Source organism: Megalobrama amblycephala, linkage group LG3 (assembly GCF_018812025.1).
Source record: "Megalobrama amblycephala isolate DHTTF-2021 linkage group LG3, ASM1881202v1, whole genome shotgun sequence".
Taxonomy (NCBI): Eukaryota; Metazoa; Chordata; class Actinopteri; order Cypriniformes; family Xenocyprididae; genus Megalobrama; species Megalobrama amblycephala.
In genome coordinates this window covers 32,783,295-32,800,390 of record NC_063046.1, presented here as the reverse complement: position 1 = coordinate 32,800,390, position 17,096 = coordinate 32,783,295, and the positions used below count along the sequence as shown (strand labels likewise).

The 17,096-nt window shown below is 36.5% G+C and overlaps 1 protein-coding gene across 6 annotated transcripts in view; it reads right to left on the bottom strand.

The window, feature by feature from the left end:
- The window catches only part of si:ch211-186j3.6 (neural-cadherin), a 382,700-nt gene that overhangs the window by 108,554 nt on the left and 257,050 nt on the right, over positions 1-17,096 (bottom strand). For 5 of the 6 annotated variants that reach the window (XR_007184217.1, XM_048185218.1, XM_048185219.1 and 2 more), the window contains 6 exons: positions 15,078-15,248; positions 9,658-9,830; positions 8,182-8,349; positions 5,622-5,871; positions 1,785-1,912; positions 34-220 (listed from right to left, as the gene is read on the bottom strand). Coding sequence is in view for 5 of the 6 variants with exons in the window: in XM_048185218.1 (XP_048041175.1) it covers positions 34-220; positions 1,785-1,912; positions 5,622-5,871; positions 8,182-8,349; positions 9,658-9,830; positions 15,078-15,248 (1,077 nt within the window). In the remaining variant the exon portion in view is untranslated. The remainder of the gene's footprint in view (positions 1-33; positions 221-1,784; positions 1,913-5,621; positions 5,872-8,181; positions 8,350-9,657; positions 9,831-15,077; positions 15,249-17,096) is intronic. The other variant, XM_048185217.1, reaches the window with a different exon arrangement.

Sequence of the window (17,096 nt, the reverse complement as noted above, 5' to 3'; positions counted from 1 at the left end):
ATAAATATATTAGTTACATTAGGCTCGCTGTACCTGAGTTGGGCTGTCCATGCTTCCCTGGCCTGGCTGATTCCCAGCCATCTACTGACTTCACTTCCAAAAGGTAGGATCCCTTGGTCTCACGGTCAAACACAGCCTCCGTATAGATGGTGCCCAGCTCAGGATCAATGCGGAAATACTGATAGTCTCCACTTCGGTCATTCAGTAGAGAGTATGAAATCTGAGACACGCACACACAAACACACACACACAAAAAAGTAAAACATTCCATTAATTAAAACCAGTCTTCCCATGTACGTCACAGCTTATGCTTATGCCTATGTGTATGTGTGTTTAAATGTACTCCACCTCACCTGATCCCATGTAATTAAACAATTTAGCTTTCTCCTCATAACTTAGTCACCCCATGCTCTGAGCTAATGCTGATACCTCCTGTTGCTTGTTCTGCCAGTAATGCCTGTAACGCACAGTGGCAACTTCCCAGCAGGTAAAGCAGAAATCAGGGCCATTCAAGTTAAGAATAATGAAGCTAATCTAGATAGCCAAAACCGCTGAATTGATGAAGAGGTGCCAACTGCTGTTTTAACAAGCCCCAAACAACAATTATCAGACAAGCTGCTCTGAACGGCCACACTAAACCAGCATGATGTGGGTATTAAATGATGGCCTACCGGCCACATTAGAGCCAGAAGCACAAATAACAGGCTGAATTAAATATAAATGGCATTATAAAATGATTGCAGGGGTCAGGTTAATAAAACATACAACAAACCCCATCTGGCACAAAAGGGGCTGTGTGTGTTTGACAGGGTGTTGTAAGAGTAAAAGAATGATATTATGATTAAAATTATATATTAGAGAACGATTATGATTAGAATGTTATATAAGAATGATCCATGGCATCTGCAATTCAGACGGCTATTGAAAGGCCCCTCTAAAAGGCCACGTTCACATAGTCAGTTATTGGGATTGACAACCGCATTTACTTAACAGGTGTGAGTCTCGAAATGTCTTTATTCTTTATTTTATTCAACACTGTTTCAACATTCCAACATTAAAAAAAAAAGTTTCTTGAGCACCAAGTCATCATATTAGAAGGATCACGTGATACTAAAGACTGGAATAATGGCTGATGAAAATTCCACTTTGCCATCACAGGAATAAACTACATTTTAACATATATTAAACTAGAAAACAGTTATTTAAAATTGTAATAACGTCTCAGAATATTATTGCTTTACTGTTTTTTTGTTTGTTTGTTTTTTTGATCAACTGTAGCCTTGATGAACATAAGAGACTTCCTTACTAAAATCAGACTTTTAAAGTTTATAGTGCAGAATGATATATAGAATGACAGACTGGAAGTCATGAATGAATATTACTGCTATTCTATTTACAAAATATGATTTTTTTTTAAACAAATCTCTGAACAGAATGTATGCAGTACAGAATGTTATTCATGTAAACAATAAATAAATCTAAGACACCTTCCCATTGAAATATACTGCAGAGAAACAGTAGTCAGTGTTTTTATCAGTATAAATAATCAAGTTTTGGAGGTCATAGTGAGATACAGTGAATAGATTATTCTATTCATTCTAAGGTAAAGCGTGGCTGTATCACAGATTTTTTTTTTTACTTGTTTTTTTTTAATTTATTTTATTTTCACAGATTCTTCAATAGTGATCATTATGCTTTATATAGTTCATATGTACAGTGTCTTTACAGATTCATTCACATGTCTCAGGGAATAGCTAATTCAATTGAAAAACTCCATTTCATACCTTCCCATTCAGCCCCAGGTCAAGATCATTGGCTGACACCTGAAGAACTAGAGTCCCAATTTCCGCCCCTTCAGTCACAGATGCCTCGTATATGGAGGAGGTGAAAAACGGAACGTTGTCATTGACATCTGTGAACAGCAGACAGCCACACAGTCACATTATAATTAAAACAGCTCCATATCGGTGGACCCTGGTGGGATACCTTTTATAAAACTTGACAGACAATTGATGTACAACAATTTTCATCAGTTTTCTTTGGTTGTTATTGCATAAAGAAAGACTTTCATGTGGCTTTACTGTAGGTCTGTTGCACACGGATATGAACTCAGGCTCTCTGTCATTCAAAGAAACTGAATAATGTGACCTTGGCTGCAAAGAACAGATAGTTAATAAGACATTCATGTGAATCAATATTTTAGCATCATATAATACTTGTTTGTTTTCCAGCATTAACACAACAGTTTGGACTCTTACATGCGGATATTCAGTCATCTGACTATGAAGGCACAGACGTATCCTTTGGTGGCTTGAGGGAAATTAAAACTCTGGCTTTCCATCAGAACAAATCAGACTTATCTAAACTCTGACATTATGTCTTATCTAAGCCTTATTACATTAGTGGATTCTGTGTGTTCAAGAGGAAATTAATACCAAGACTACTCTGCTAAAATGTGCTTCTTTCAGTACTAGAAGGGACATGAGGACATTGGAATTTAGGGTAAGATCTTTAATGGGTTGAATGATTCCAGACACTAATCACCATCTGATGCACTTTGGGGTTTTAATTTTCTATCAGCCAAAGCCGTAAACCATGAATTAAACAGGAAGGCCAAATCCATTACAACCTCCTCCCTCCAGCACTCCCTCGTTTCACTCTGCCTCTCTCTCTATCTCTCTCTTTCAGACACTGTAGTGACCGTACTCTTAAATGGAGAAAGAGCACTGATGTAAATACGTAAGTCAGAAGGAACAGAACAGAAGAATTATTTGTCTGTGGCTTATGCTGAAATGATCCTGATCAGGTGCAAGTGTCCTACTCAAATTACTCCAGATGCATTATCATACATCTTGTAAGTACTGTATCTGTAGCTAGATCATTATTAAGAAGCAGTCATAACTAGGGGAGAGCAAGGGGTTCATCCATGAAGAGAGAGCTAGATTAACACTGCGGGGCAAACTCTGTAAATTACAGGGGGAAGTGGCGAGACTTCCTGCAGTGGAAGAGATGAACACAGAGGAATACTTAAGTAGAGGAGAACAGACATGTGGGATGAAATAAAGGCTATTAAAGAGTTGTGTCGCATTCTGCACTAATCAGACTTTAAGAGCTTGAATGGATTATAAAAAGAAATTAACAAGTGTAAGGACAAGGAACTGGAATTAAAACAAGAGATAGATTAAAAGCTGTCATTTTAAATGTGATTAAAGTGTAGATATAAATGCACTTCCTTGTAAATTGCTTTGATAAGAAATAAAGTTGCTTTTAAGAATATAAATGGTTTGTAAACAAGCTTGGAAACCAACAGCCACACAATGACTACATGCACAGTTCACTGTTCATTTTAATCAGCTCAACCCAACTGCAAATTGTCTAGATGTAATGTTTATACTCAAACTTTGCAATTCAGTGAAAATATCCACTTACATCACATGTATTCTGAATATTATCTTTGAGAATGCTAAGAGCTGCATTTCATGGAAACGCTACTCTTTGGATTTCATTATATTCAACATTGTGTATTTCATTAAGTTCTGATGGATACATCAAATCCATGTTGAGATGTTTCTAGTCTGTATGTAATATCTATATCATGTTCATTATTTTAATTAGTTTCTAACCCCATGCATAGAGTTGTCCTTCACTGCACTGCTTGTGCATATTGAAGAAGGTACTTTTGAATCTGATCTTGGTTCAAAGGTTTCCATTGAAATAACTTTCTATTCAGTGGTTTATATAATTGGACTGAGCTAAATCAGTTTACATTAAAGGGTTAGTTCAGCCAAATATGAAAATTCTGTCGTTAATCACTCACCCTCATGTCATTCCACACCCGTTCATCTTCGGAACACAAATTAAGATATTTTTGATGAAATCCGAGAGGTATATAACTCATCCAAAGACTGCAATTTAACCACCACTTTCACGGTCCAGAAAGGTATTAAAGACATTGTTAAAAAAGTCGACGTGACTGCAGTGGTTCAACCTTAATTTTATGAAGTGACGAGAATACTTTTTGTGAGCAAAAACAAAACAAAAATAATGACTTCATTCAACAATATCTTCTCTTCTGTGTCATTCTCATACGCTGTTTTTGTTCAGCGCTTCCAGGTTCTACATCAGAATGCCGGCTCATTATTGGCCGGCTCCTGCGTCAGTATCACACAAATGCGTTGTGCTGCTCACGTGAACAACATTGGCCAATACTGAGCCGGCGTTCTGACATTGAACTTGGAAGCGCTGAACGTAAACAGCCTATGAGAATGACACAGAAGAGAAGATATTGTTGAATAAAGTCGTTTATTTTTCGTTTTGTTTTTGCTTAATTTGTGTTCTGAAGATGAACAAAGGTCTTACGGGTGTGGAACGACATGAGGGTGAGTAATTAATGACAGAATTTTCATTTTTGGATGAACTAACCCTTTAAAGTGTAACTATTTTGCGTTTTCAAATACCTTTCATGCAGTGTGTAATATAGCTGCTTGTGAATGTAAAAGGTCTGCAAAACCTTAATGATCAAAGTGCACAACAAATAAAGTTACTGTCACCTAAAAGAAATAATAGATTCCGAAATGCCTGAAATGAATCGTCAGCAATTCCAGTCTCACTTCCTGTTACAAACCTAACTCGCCATTATGAAAATGTAACCATTATGCAAATGTGTTACAAACCTACATAGGTTTGTAACACATTTGCATAATGCCAGCCTATGGTCTTCATTGGCTGCCCGTGAACAACGTCTACTTTGACCCAGCCTTAAACACTGCAGTTTGTGTTCTCAACATGTCAATAAGGCACTCTGGCTTGAACTGATACAGTAAAAATGACACCATCATTACAGTTCGTATCACATACAAGTCCTGAGGAAGCCTCCGGAGCTGAGATTTACATAATGGGCATTTCCCAACACGGACTGCAAGCGGTCGACCAATCACAACATACTGGGTCATCTGAACAAACAGAGCATAGTAGGCTCTCAGAAAGAAGGGGTTTAGAGACACAAATCAAACAAAATGTATTTGGACTCTGAGAAATGTGGTGATTTAAAATGTATATAATGAGAAAATTATTATTATTATTATTATTATTAAACCTTAGATGCATGTAAACCTATTGTAGGAAACTTCCGAATCAAGATGAGGAACCTTTGTAATAGCATAATAGGGACACTGGGGATTGTTATTTCGGTAACACTTTATAATAAGGTTCATTAGTTAACACTAATTAACTACATTAGTTAACATGAACTAATAATGAACTGCACTTATACAGCATTTATTAATCTTTGTTATTGTTAATTTCAACATTTACTAATACATTATTAAAATCTTGTTAACATTAGTTAATGCATTGTGAACTAACATGAACAAACAATGAACAACTGTATTTTCATTAACTAACGTTAACAAAGATTAGTAAATACAGTAACAAATGTATTGCTCATGGTTAGTTCATGTTAGTTAATACATTAACTAATGTTTAACTAATGAACCTTATTGTAAAGTGTTACAGTTTTTTAATTTTGGTTGACATACTAATACACTGCACATATACACTGCCATTAATAAGTGTAACATGTTTCTCATGACAACCTCTCATATACTGTAGATGACCTTTACCTGTGATGTTTATGTGAACAGTAGTGAAGGCTGCCAGGGGCACAGGAGCCACGTTCTGAGCTCGAACCCTAAGCATGAAGTTGCGGGTGGTCTCATAATCCAGGGGCTCTGCAACAAGTATAGAGGCGGAACCATCTTCACGATTTGGGGTTAGGTAGAATCGAACAGGCATGTTGCTCTCTGGCACCAGTCCATCCTCCAAGTTATAAGTCACCCTTGGATCACCCAGCGGAGAAGTGGCCTTGATAGTCTGACAGAGGAAAATTGGTTTAAATATTTATATATACACTACCGTTCAAAAGTTTGTGGTCAGAAAGATTTGAAAGAATTAATAATATAACACATTAAATTGATAAAAAGAGACAGTAATGACTCTTACATTGTTACAAAAAAATATTTTTTTTAAAATAAATGCTGTTCTTTTGATCTTTGTATTCATCAAAGAATCCAGAATAAAAGTATCACACTTTTCCCAAAAATATTAAGCAGTGCAACCATTTTCAAGATCAATAATAATAATAAATTAATGATAATGAAAATTACATTTTAATTATTTACATTTTTTAAAATGACATTTTAAAATATATTAAAATAGAATATATATATTTTTTAAAAATAGCTATTTTAAATAACAATATTATTGTTTCACCTAATATTCATATATTTAAAATACTATACTATAGAGTACCTATAATGTTATGTCTATTATTTAAAAAGTTAACTGTGAACTAACATGAACAAACAATGAAAAACTGGATTTTTATTAACTAACATTAACAAAGATTAATAAATACTGTAACAAATGTATTGCTCATCATTAGTTCATGTTAGTTACAGTAATACATTAACTAATGTTAAAGGGATAGTTCACCTAAAATGAAGCAAGACCTTATTTTTGATGAAATCCAAGAGCTGTCTGACTCGTCCACAGCAATTTAACCACCACTTTCAAAGTCCAGAAAGGTACTAAAAACATTGTTAAAACAGTCCACCTGGCTGCAGTGGTTTAACCTTAATTTATGAAGCGACGAGAATACTTTTTGTGTGCAAAAACAAAACAAAAATAATGACTTTATTCAACAATATCTTCTCTTCTGCTCCTGTGTCAGCATCACACGAATGCGTCGTGCTGCTCATGTGAACAGCTTCAGCCAATGAGTCGGCATTCTGATGTAGAACCTGGAAGCGCTGAACGTAAACAGCGTATGAGAATGACACAGAAGAGAAGATAATGTTGAATAAAGTCATCATTTTTGTTTTGCTTTTGTGCACACAAAGTATTCTCGTCGCTTCATAAAATTAAGGTTGGACCACTGCAGTCATGTTGACTATTTTAATGATGTCTTTAATACCTTTCTGGACTGTGAAAGTGGTGGTTAAATTGCTGTCAGACAGCTCTCAGATTTCATCAAAAATATCTTCATTTGTGTTCCAAAGATGAACGAAGGTCTTACGGGTGTGGAACAGCATGAGGGTAATTAATGAAAGAATTTTCATTTTTGGTTGAACTAACCCTTTAACAAATGAGACCTTATTGTAAAGTGTTACCCAAATAGCATTTAAATGCAAGATCAATTAGAATGAGAACAGAAAGCATAATCTCAGAGCAGTTCTCTATTTTTATATTTATTTATTTATTTGTTTATTTTGTCCTTTGTTCCACCTTACCCTATTTATTTAAGCTGCTCTTCATAAAATGCTCATCTGCCTTAATGATGGTCTTAATGGCAATAATATATTCCAGGAAATTCTTCACATTAATGCTTTCAGTGCATTTGTAATTGTAACCAAATGAAAATGAAAATGAAAAAAAAAAAAAAAAAAAAAAAAGCATGTCCATAAATTATCCAATGACTCAGTTATTGGCTGACTTCCTAAATAGTGAATGTAATGAAGCAGCGTCCTTAAAATTGGAAGCAGAGAATTAGATGATTCATGGCAGGGATACAGAAACACTGGTTTAAGTGGGGACTATATGATCCTAGAGCATCTTACCATTAGTTTAAATGGACTATGTGAGTGTGTGTAAGTGTGTGACTCTGCACTTGTGGATGTGTTTTTGGTGACAGGCTGTGTGAAGACTATGTGTGGTCGAGCAGAAAGCACAGACTGTCAGTTGTAACCGCCAGTACATGTCAGTAAAGTTGACATTGTCTGGGAACTCAAGCCCCTCAAGGAATACCCACAACCTTATTGTGGGATTAAAACTTATCCACATCCATCATAGCATTCCTTCAATGCACACATGAAAGACATAGTCATTAATGAAGTGCCTCACAGGTGTACCTCAAAGGCCAAAGTAATAAATCACTTAGCAGAAGCTTTATGTTTGTTTTGCAGCCTGCTTTTGGTCCTGCATTCACATTATACTTAGCATTAGTGAAATCGATATCTTTTTGTAAAAAAATATCTGTGAAATCACAGAAATCCACAACGTTTTACCCATATGACTATGATCCTGTTATTAATAGAAGTAAAAAGCTGGCATACATCTACATAATTAACATATCTGTAAAACTCTCTTAGATTATAAGTGTTCAGCGTTACGTTAAGTACATACCACAACTGGAGTGTCTCTGACAGTGTTTTCAGGTATGATGACCTCGTATTTGTCTGTCTCCCACTGTGGAGGCTGGTTCTTCACATTAGTGATGGTGACTGCCAGCTCGACTGAACTGCTCCGATTTCCTCCATCTGTAGCAATGATCTGCCTGCTGATGTAGGTCCTCTGGAAACAATCAAACACATTAATTTACACGTCAAATATGAAATTTGAAAATATACTAAGACAACAGTTTTCAAACTGAAAAATTTGAATCAAAAAAAGACATCTGACATCCCTAAAAAAACTTTGTATAATTTGATAATATTGCTGTTTCAAAGTATATAAAAACAAAACTCAGTTTGTTTTATTCTATTGACAGTATTACAAAATACTATATGATGAAATACACAAATCTGCATATAAAATGCACACACAATATAGTAAATAATAGAAGATAATATTTTATTATATTTCTATTTTTTTATATATATATTTCTCTTCAAGATATCACACAGTATACATGTGAAAATATGCAGCTTTCTTCTTCTTCTTCTTCTTTTTTTTTTTTTAAGAAGTGGGTCCTCCATAAAGAAAATCTGAATATCTTTGGCATCTAAAAATGTAAGAAATCCCAGTACTACGACAACAAGGTTGACCTTTAAATGGAACTGTGTCAAGTGTGTCAACACAACAGATAGATACATAATTGTATTTGTTGTCATCTCACTGCAGATGCATGTGTAAATCACTGATGTTGTGCATTCACTGCATTCTGCTTCGTATAGCAGGCCATCCGCATGTAGGATGATGGGAAATGACAGCTAAACAATTTTCACCCACTCTCTGTAATCACACAAAGAATGTATAGAAATGCTCAAACACAGAGAAACAAAACCTCACCATATACACCAGCCGACACAAGACCTTGGTAGTCATAGCAACAGTTACAAAAGTCTCTTGTCAAAGGTGGTCCGATATCAGTGGCTTTCAAACCTAAACACCTACTCACACACACACACACAAACACCCCATCAATAATCACTATTAATGCTTAAACAAGTCTTTTGTGAGGTTATTTCAGACATCAACTTTACAGAAACAAGCAGAATCTATATAAGACCTTGTTACCCCACAATCAATCATCTGAGCGGAGTGCTGTGAGAAACTGTTGTGGACCTGCTAAATCATTCACAACGCAGCATCTTAAAACTTCACACAAGAACTATATAATATTCATGATACAAGTTCATTTTTGGATCTCTTCCCACACACCTCAAACTCCTGCCCTCTGAGGGTTTAATGATGAACCGTTCTGCTAGAAAGTATTCCTGAGAAAGCTCAAGTCTGAAACTTGCTTTTTAAAACTCTTTGACTGCGTGGAGCACCCACACACACTCAGACAGGTAAACTCAAAATCACTTTGCATCTGAACCATCAGGACTTCACTTGGTTCAAACTGAGGCCAAGCTGGCTGTTTGGAGCAGAACTGACCTGTGAGATGGGCTGGTTTACATAGATCCAGCCAGTGAGTGGATTGACTCGCAGATACTCCGGCTGCTCCTTGGACATGAAGTAAGTGATGGCCGCATTAGTGCTGTAATCATCATCATGTGCAGCCACTCGCAGAAAACTGGTACCGATCATGGTGTCCTCCCGCAAGAAGTCTATTAGAGGGAAGACTCTGATTATTTAACATGCACTGGAAACACTGTTCTGCAGGTGCAAAGACAAAAGGCTTTGATAACTGTATATTACATGTATGTATATTTATGTATCTGCCTGCCCTCTAGGGGCAGGAAAAGCATCATTTACATTTGTCCTATTTAGCAGATTCCTTACACCTGTGGACTATTATCCTGTGCTTAAAGGAAGTCAAGTTGCCACACTTCAGCGGCGGAACTTGAGCGGCCGTCCCGAGATGGAGCTGCGCTCTCTTTTGTGTTTAGCCCTTTATTTTCCTGTCTAATTTATCCTACTTATTATTATATTTTGTCTTATTTCAATAAATTCCCCTATTTGACCGAGCCGATGTGTCCTCCCCTCTCTTGTGTTATGGCAGTGGCTGTAACATAATTGGGGGCTCGTCCGGGATTTGAACCTGGGACCTCTCGCACCCCAAGCGAGAATCATACCCCTAGACATAACACTGTAATATCACCATAACAGCCACCATAACAGCCACTGCAATAACACTGTAATATCAACTGATCCTAAGAAAAAAAAAAAAACTGATTAACCCTTGGCTAACATCTAGTTGGTCAAACTAGTTCTTAAGACACAAAAGCCTGTGTTGCACATAAGAATCCTGGATGTAATGAAAATGCAAGGCACGTGTTTTAGTTTTAAGCTCTTCAGTTGCAATGTATTGAAAGAAATCTGTTCTGAAATGTTTTGAACAGAGAGAATTTTTTAGTGGTTGTTTTGCAATTGACTGTCAAGTCATGCCTCATTTTTGTGTTTGATGTAGACAGACACATTTATATATATATATATATATATATATATATATATATATATATATATACACACACACACACACACACACACATACATATACATACATACATACAGCACTGTACAAGTCTTAGGCCACCATTAGATGTTGTTTTGGCAATGATATAATGACCATATATAATTATTTCTCAGTCTCTTTAATGGAATATAATCAGAAAATACAGTAAATTTGTATGGAGTATTAAAAAAAAAAAAAACATTTTTTTGCAAATATTGGGTGACCTCCCCTTACACTTGAGGAATAGCAGGAACCTAGTCTCAACCTCAGACGTCACGCCCACGGACCGTTGGCTGAACATCTGATGCATATGGCACACTTATCTGGAAACACCTCAGCAGTATCGAAGTCGTCATCTGGTTGGTTGAATTCTACAGGATGTCTGGGAGACGTGTGTGTTGCGTTCTTTAATGGTCCACTTGGAAACAAATGCCATGACGCCAAACCATATCGTAGAAGAAGAATGCCGTCATGTTTACAACTGTGACACCGAGCGCTTATCAGGATCAAATAAACGATGGATTTTCAAAAGTTTGTGAAGTTTGCGGCTCCATTGTTGCAGTATACTTGCACGACGTTCTTGAATGAATAATTTATAGATGCATGCCGGTCTGTTATTGTAGGGACATCGACCATTTTCATGCTCCTAAAAATGATGTGGAACAAAACTAACTCTGATTAGTTGCTTTACATGTTGGTCAAACGTCCTCTTGGGTGGTCCTTACCCAATGAAATCTATGATAGTGTCCAAACCTTCTGCCATAAGTCTAAAGGTCTGGCTACGCGAGACTAGCAGGAACCAGGCTCTCTTAAACCTAAATGGAACAGAAAAGGACTGGAATGCCAAGAAAACCTTCGAAATCTGAAGTGTATTATATTTTTTGAGAAAATGGAAGTCCAGGAGGTCACACTAAATACTGATTTTTGTTTAAAGCTGCAGTCCATAACTTTTTTTTTTTTTTGGTTCAAAATTTCAAAATTCAATTTTTGAGCAAGTACATAACCAGCCAGTGTTCAAAACTATCTCCTTACCTTAGCCCGATTCACAATGGTAAGCTTGTAATAATGTTTCCTAATTCAGGTGGTACTGGTGGGTTTTGCATGACACGGCATTTAAATTTGGAAAAGAAACACAAAACTGACAGGAGCCGCTACGGTGGAGAACAGTGACTGGATCTTCCTCCCTACTACAATACAAGGAAAGCTAAACAGTAATTACTAATACAATTCATGAAATTAACTTAACTGATCTCTGTACCTGTACCTGCTGAAACTACCACAACCATATATCTATAGCCTACTCTTTGTCTCTCTCTTCCTGTCTTCTTCTGTATTTGTATATGTATATACCTGTCACTGCTTTTTTCTTCTTTTTTTATTATTATCCCGTATGTATAAGTTACTATGTCACAGTGTAACTGTCTTTTTGCTTAATAATAAAAAAAGGAGAGAAAAAAAATAACACACAGCTCATATCTCTGTCACTGCAAGTTACCGAAAGCGAAACCACACACAAAACACCTAAGCAGGGGTGCGTTTCCCGAAAGCATCGTTGGTGAACCATGGTCGTAAGTCCCATTGAACTCTAATGGCAACGACGGAATTTGCGACCATAGTTCGCTTCGGGAAACGCGCCCCAGAGCGGCTTTCTCATACTGTATGATGCGACAGACAACTAGTTGTTCAGTCCTGTTCCGTTCACACAGCGTGAATATTCCGAGAATGCGATTGTGAGTCCTGAAAATTTACGGGTACGTGTTCAGTTATAGAATGCGGTTGTCAGGACTCAAATACAGGACTGACAACCGTATTCTGCTGCTGTGTGAACGTGGCCATAGTCACGCAATGCTGATGTTGTTAACATTAACAATTTGAGAACAAAGTACAACAATAATAATTTGCACGGTTTGACGTGATCTGAGCTAAGCGATCGTTAGATTTAATCACCATTGGTAGCGTGATTTATTGCCTTTTTTCTCATGTTACTTACTTGTTCAGATAACATGTTCTGTTTTTTTTTAATACACATTTTATGTACATATTTCCTGTATTTTCTGTTTGTATCAAAATAAAGAGACTGAAAAATAAATATGGATGCTCATTAAAACAATGCTAAAACAACAAAGCTGGTGGTGGCCTAAGACTTTTGCCAAAGACTACAGAATAACACAAGATGCGTCACTCATATTGTTTTGAATGGGAGAAAGTACAACGCACAATATGGCGGAATAAGTCCCGCCTTCTAAATAAGAGCTATTCACCAATTGGTAAAGTCATCACGTCACTGCAGCGGCCGTTAGAAGCTCTGGTTCCTATAGAAACAGTCAGACGCCGCCTCCGAAATGAGACACAAGAGACGCGCATTTAGGATTGCACATGCGCATTAGCTTGATCCATCGTAAAAAATACTGTTTATTGTCATGATTCAAGCGCTTAGAAACAAAATTTATGAGACAGTTGTTGTTAGATTTCATTGGTGATTTCAAATATGAAATTTAATCGAAAGTTGGCAAACAGCTTTGGAGAATTAGATGTTTCCCCAATGAAAGTGAGAGGTGTTTCAAAGACGGCCGCAGGGTGAAATGACTTGTCTTAAAGGGACTATACAGGTGCTGGTCATATAATTAGAATATCATCAAAAAATTGATTTATTTCACTCAATTCCATTCAAAAAGTGAAACTTGTATATTATATTCATTCATTACACACAGACTGATATATTGATATACTGATATATCAATATACTGATATATTGATATACTGATATATCAAAGGTTTATTTCTTTTAATTTTGATGATTATAACTGACAACTAAGGAAAATCCCAAATTCAGTATCTCAGAAAATTAGAATATTACTTAAGACCAATACAAAGAAAGGATTTTTAGAAATCTTGGCCAACTGAAAAGTATGAACATGAAAAGTATGAGCATGTACAGCACTTAATACTTAGTTGGGGCTCCTTTTGCCTGAATTACTGCAGCAATGCGGCGTGGCATGGAGTCGATCAGTCTGTGGCACTGCTCAGGTGTTATGAGAGCCCAGGTTGCTCTGATAGTGGCCTTCAGCTCTTCTGCATTGTTGGGTCTGGCATATCGCATCTTCCTCTTCACAATACCCCATAGATTTTCTATGGGGTTAAGGTCAGGCGAGTTTGCTGGCCAATTAAGAACAGGGATACCATGGTCCTTAAACCAGGTACTAGTAGCTTTGGCACTGTGTGCAGGTGCCAAGTCCTGTTGGAAAATGAAATCTGCATCTCCATAAAGTTGGTCAGCAGCAGGAAGCATGAAGTGCTCTAAAACTTCCTGGTATACGGCTGCGTTGACCTTGGACCTCAGAAAACACAGTGGACCAACACCAGCAGATGACATGGCACCCCAAACCATCACTGACTGTGGAAACTTTACACTGGACTTCAAGCAACGTGGATTGTGTGCCTCTCCTCTCTTCCTCCAGACTCTGGGACCCTGATTTCCAAATGAAATGCAAAATTTACTTTCATCAGAGAACATAACTTTGGACCACTCAGCAGCAGTCCAGTCCTTTTTGTCTTTAGCCCAGGCGAGACGCTTCTGACGCTGTCTGTTGTTCAAGAGTGGCTTGACACAAGGAATGCGACAGCTGAAACCCATGTCTTGCATACGTCTGTGCGTAGTGGTTCTTGAAGCACTGACTCCAGCTGCAGTCCACTCTTTGTGATTCTCCCCCACATTTTTGAATGGGTTTTGTTTCACAATCCTCTCCAGGATGCGGTTATCCCTATTGCTTGTACACTTTTTTCTACCACATCTTTTCCTTCCCTTCACCTCTCTATTAATGTGCTTGGACACAGAGCTCTGTGAACAGCCAGCCTCTTTTGCAATGACCTTTTGTGTCTTGCCCTCCTTGTGCAAGGAGTCAATGGTCATCTTTTGGACAACTGTCAAGTCAGCAGTCTTCCCCATGATTGTGTAGCCTACAGAACTAGACTGAGAGACCATTTAAAGGCCTTTGAAGGTGTTTTGAGTTAATTAGCTGATTAGAGTGTGGCACCAGGTGTCTTCAGTATTGAACCTTTTCACAATATTCTAATTTTCTGAGATACTGAATTTGGGATTTTCCTTAGTTGTCAGTTATAATCATAAAAGAAATAAACATTTGAAATATATCAGTCTGTGTGTAATTAATGAATATAATATACAAGTTTCACTTTTTGAATGGAATTAGTGAAATAAATCAACTTTTTGATGATATTCTAATTATATGACCAGCACCTGTGTATATTATATATATATATATATATATATATATATATATATATATATATATATATCCCACCGCAAAGCACCTGGCTAGGAAATGTTGTAACATAGAACAACATATTTAATTAAACTGAAAAGAAGTTGATTATTGCTCACATTCGTAGCGCAAGTTCTCAAATTTGGGGCTGTTGTCATTTTCGTCAAGGATCAGAATGTTGAGTTGGCAGATGCCTATGAGGGGGTCTGCTGCTTGGTCCGTGGCCGTCACCGTTACTGCATACTCCCTCTGCCTCTCCCGATCAAACTTCATAGCAGTTACAATAACACCTGAAATAGTATCTCTGTTACCATGGAGATTCTGTTCACCAATAGTTAAACAACATTCACCATCACCATCAAATACATATACATTGCAAAACTAATTAATCGCATAACTATTACATGACTAATTAAATGCATATTTTTTTCTGTAATTAATTATGATTAATCCCTATTAAAAACAGAGTTTTTACTATTATTATTTATTTTATACTGTAATAATTTCAGTTACTCTCCAAATTAATGTACTGTAAAAACAACCTAAAGACAGTATACTTTGAATATTTGTTTGATGGCATCATTTTTATGAATGAAGTGTCACTGATAGTATCGCTGTTGCAGATATTGGTACTGATGTCTCCATGAAATAGATTTTTTTAAACATTAATTATAGACATTCAACATTACAGTATAACAAAAAGCTATCAATTTCAACATTTATTAGACTTTAAAAAAATAACAACTTATGTGAACTTGAAACAATCTTCACATAAACCCATTATAATATTTACCTGTGGCCAGGTAGGAAATTGTTACATGTGCCCTGGGTCAGTGTTCTGTTTAATCACGCACTTACACCTGTTTCCCATCAGTGACCCTTTATAAGCTACACTCACACACACATTGCTGAGTATTGTTTCTGCCTTGTTCTGCCATGTCTAGTCTTTGTTTGCATTCCAAATCCGTTGTCCCGCTCCCATCCGTTACAGAAATATACAGAAATTGAATAAAGTTATTAAACACTTTACAGTCTTCACTGCATAAATTATAAATTAAATATAGATTAATCCTTATTAAAGCTACAATTTTCTCTTTTATCTTTGTTCTTTGATCAACATTAATGACAGACATCACATGTCTGGTTTACTGGTTTAACCAGATTGGTTAACAAGTTTATTAGGTTGCTGTGACTTTAAGACCTGCCGCTGCCGAGCATGATGCAGACCTGATGTGCATCTCATTTTCTCACAACTCTTTAAGTTAATTTAAGACATTATTTAACTCATTTAAGACTGCTCTTATGAGGATACTCGACAAAACGGGCATTTTGACATAATTCTGTGTTGTTTGTTCAAACGTGAAAGAGAACTAGATAATGGTGTGCATCTTTCTGTACACATAAGTCGTGTATGTGTCACACAGGTACGACGTTCACAGACGCGTTCTCATTTGTCTCGCGGCATTTGAATGGTGCATGATCATATAATGTAACCCTAGCCAAATTATGATGGAAAAAATGGATGCTGCGTTAATTGCGTTAAATATTTTAACATGTTAAACTGAAAAAATTAAACACATGCGTTAACGCATAATTTTGATTACACACAGTAAGGCTACATCTATTTAATCTTATAAAATAAATAACTAAATGATCTTTTGAAATCAACCAAACAACATTATTTTGATGCACATGCAGTCTTGTGGGAAATATTCTTTAATTTTTTGTGTTCACAATGTCACATCTCTTTACAGTTCCCCATTTGCATTTGAGAAGTCATTGCAAAAGTGCCTCACGTTTCACCCACTGCAATCCACTCCTATTTTCTCTCTTTATTCTCCTCCATAAAAGACACACTGATTGATGTCCAATGAACAGTTACATTTCATAAAGCATTCCATTTCTTTAAAAAGGGGGCTTGAGAAGACACATTTAACTGCTGTCTTTTCTCCCTATTTGAGAGTTGGCACGTTTTGAAAGGCTATGATTAAAGTGAATTAAACTCAAGTTTGAATTCATGAAAATACTTCAAGTCAGAAAGACAGAAAGACAGAGAGAGAGAGAGAGAGAGAGATAATGATGGTGACATTATAAGAGAGTGCTTACTGAGACATTAAAAAAAATATTGTGCTAACTAA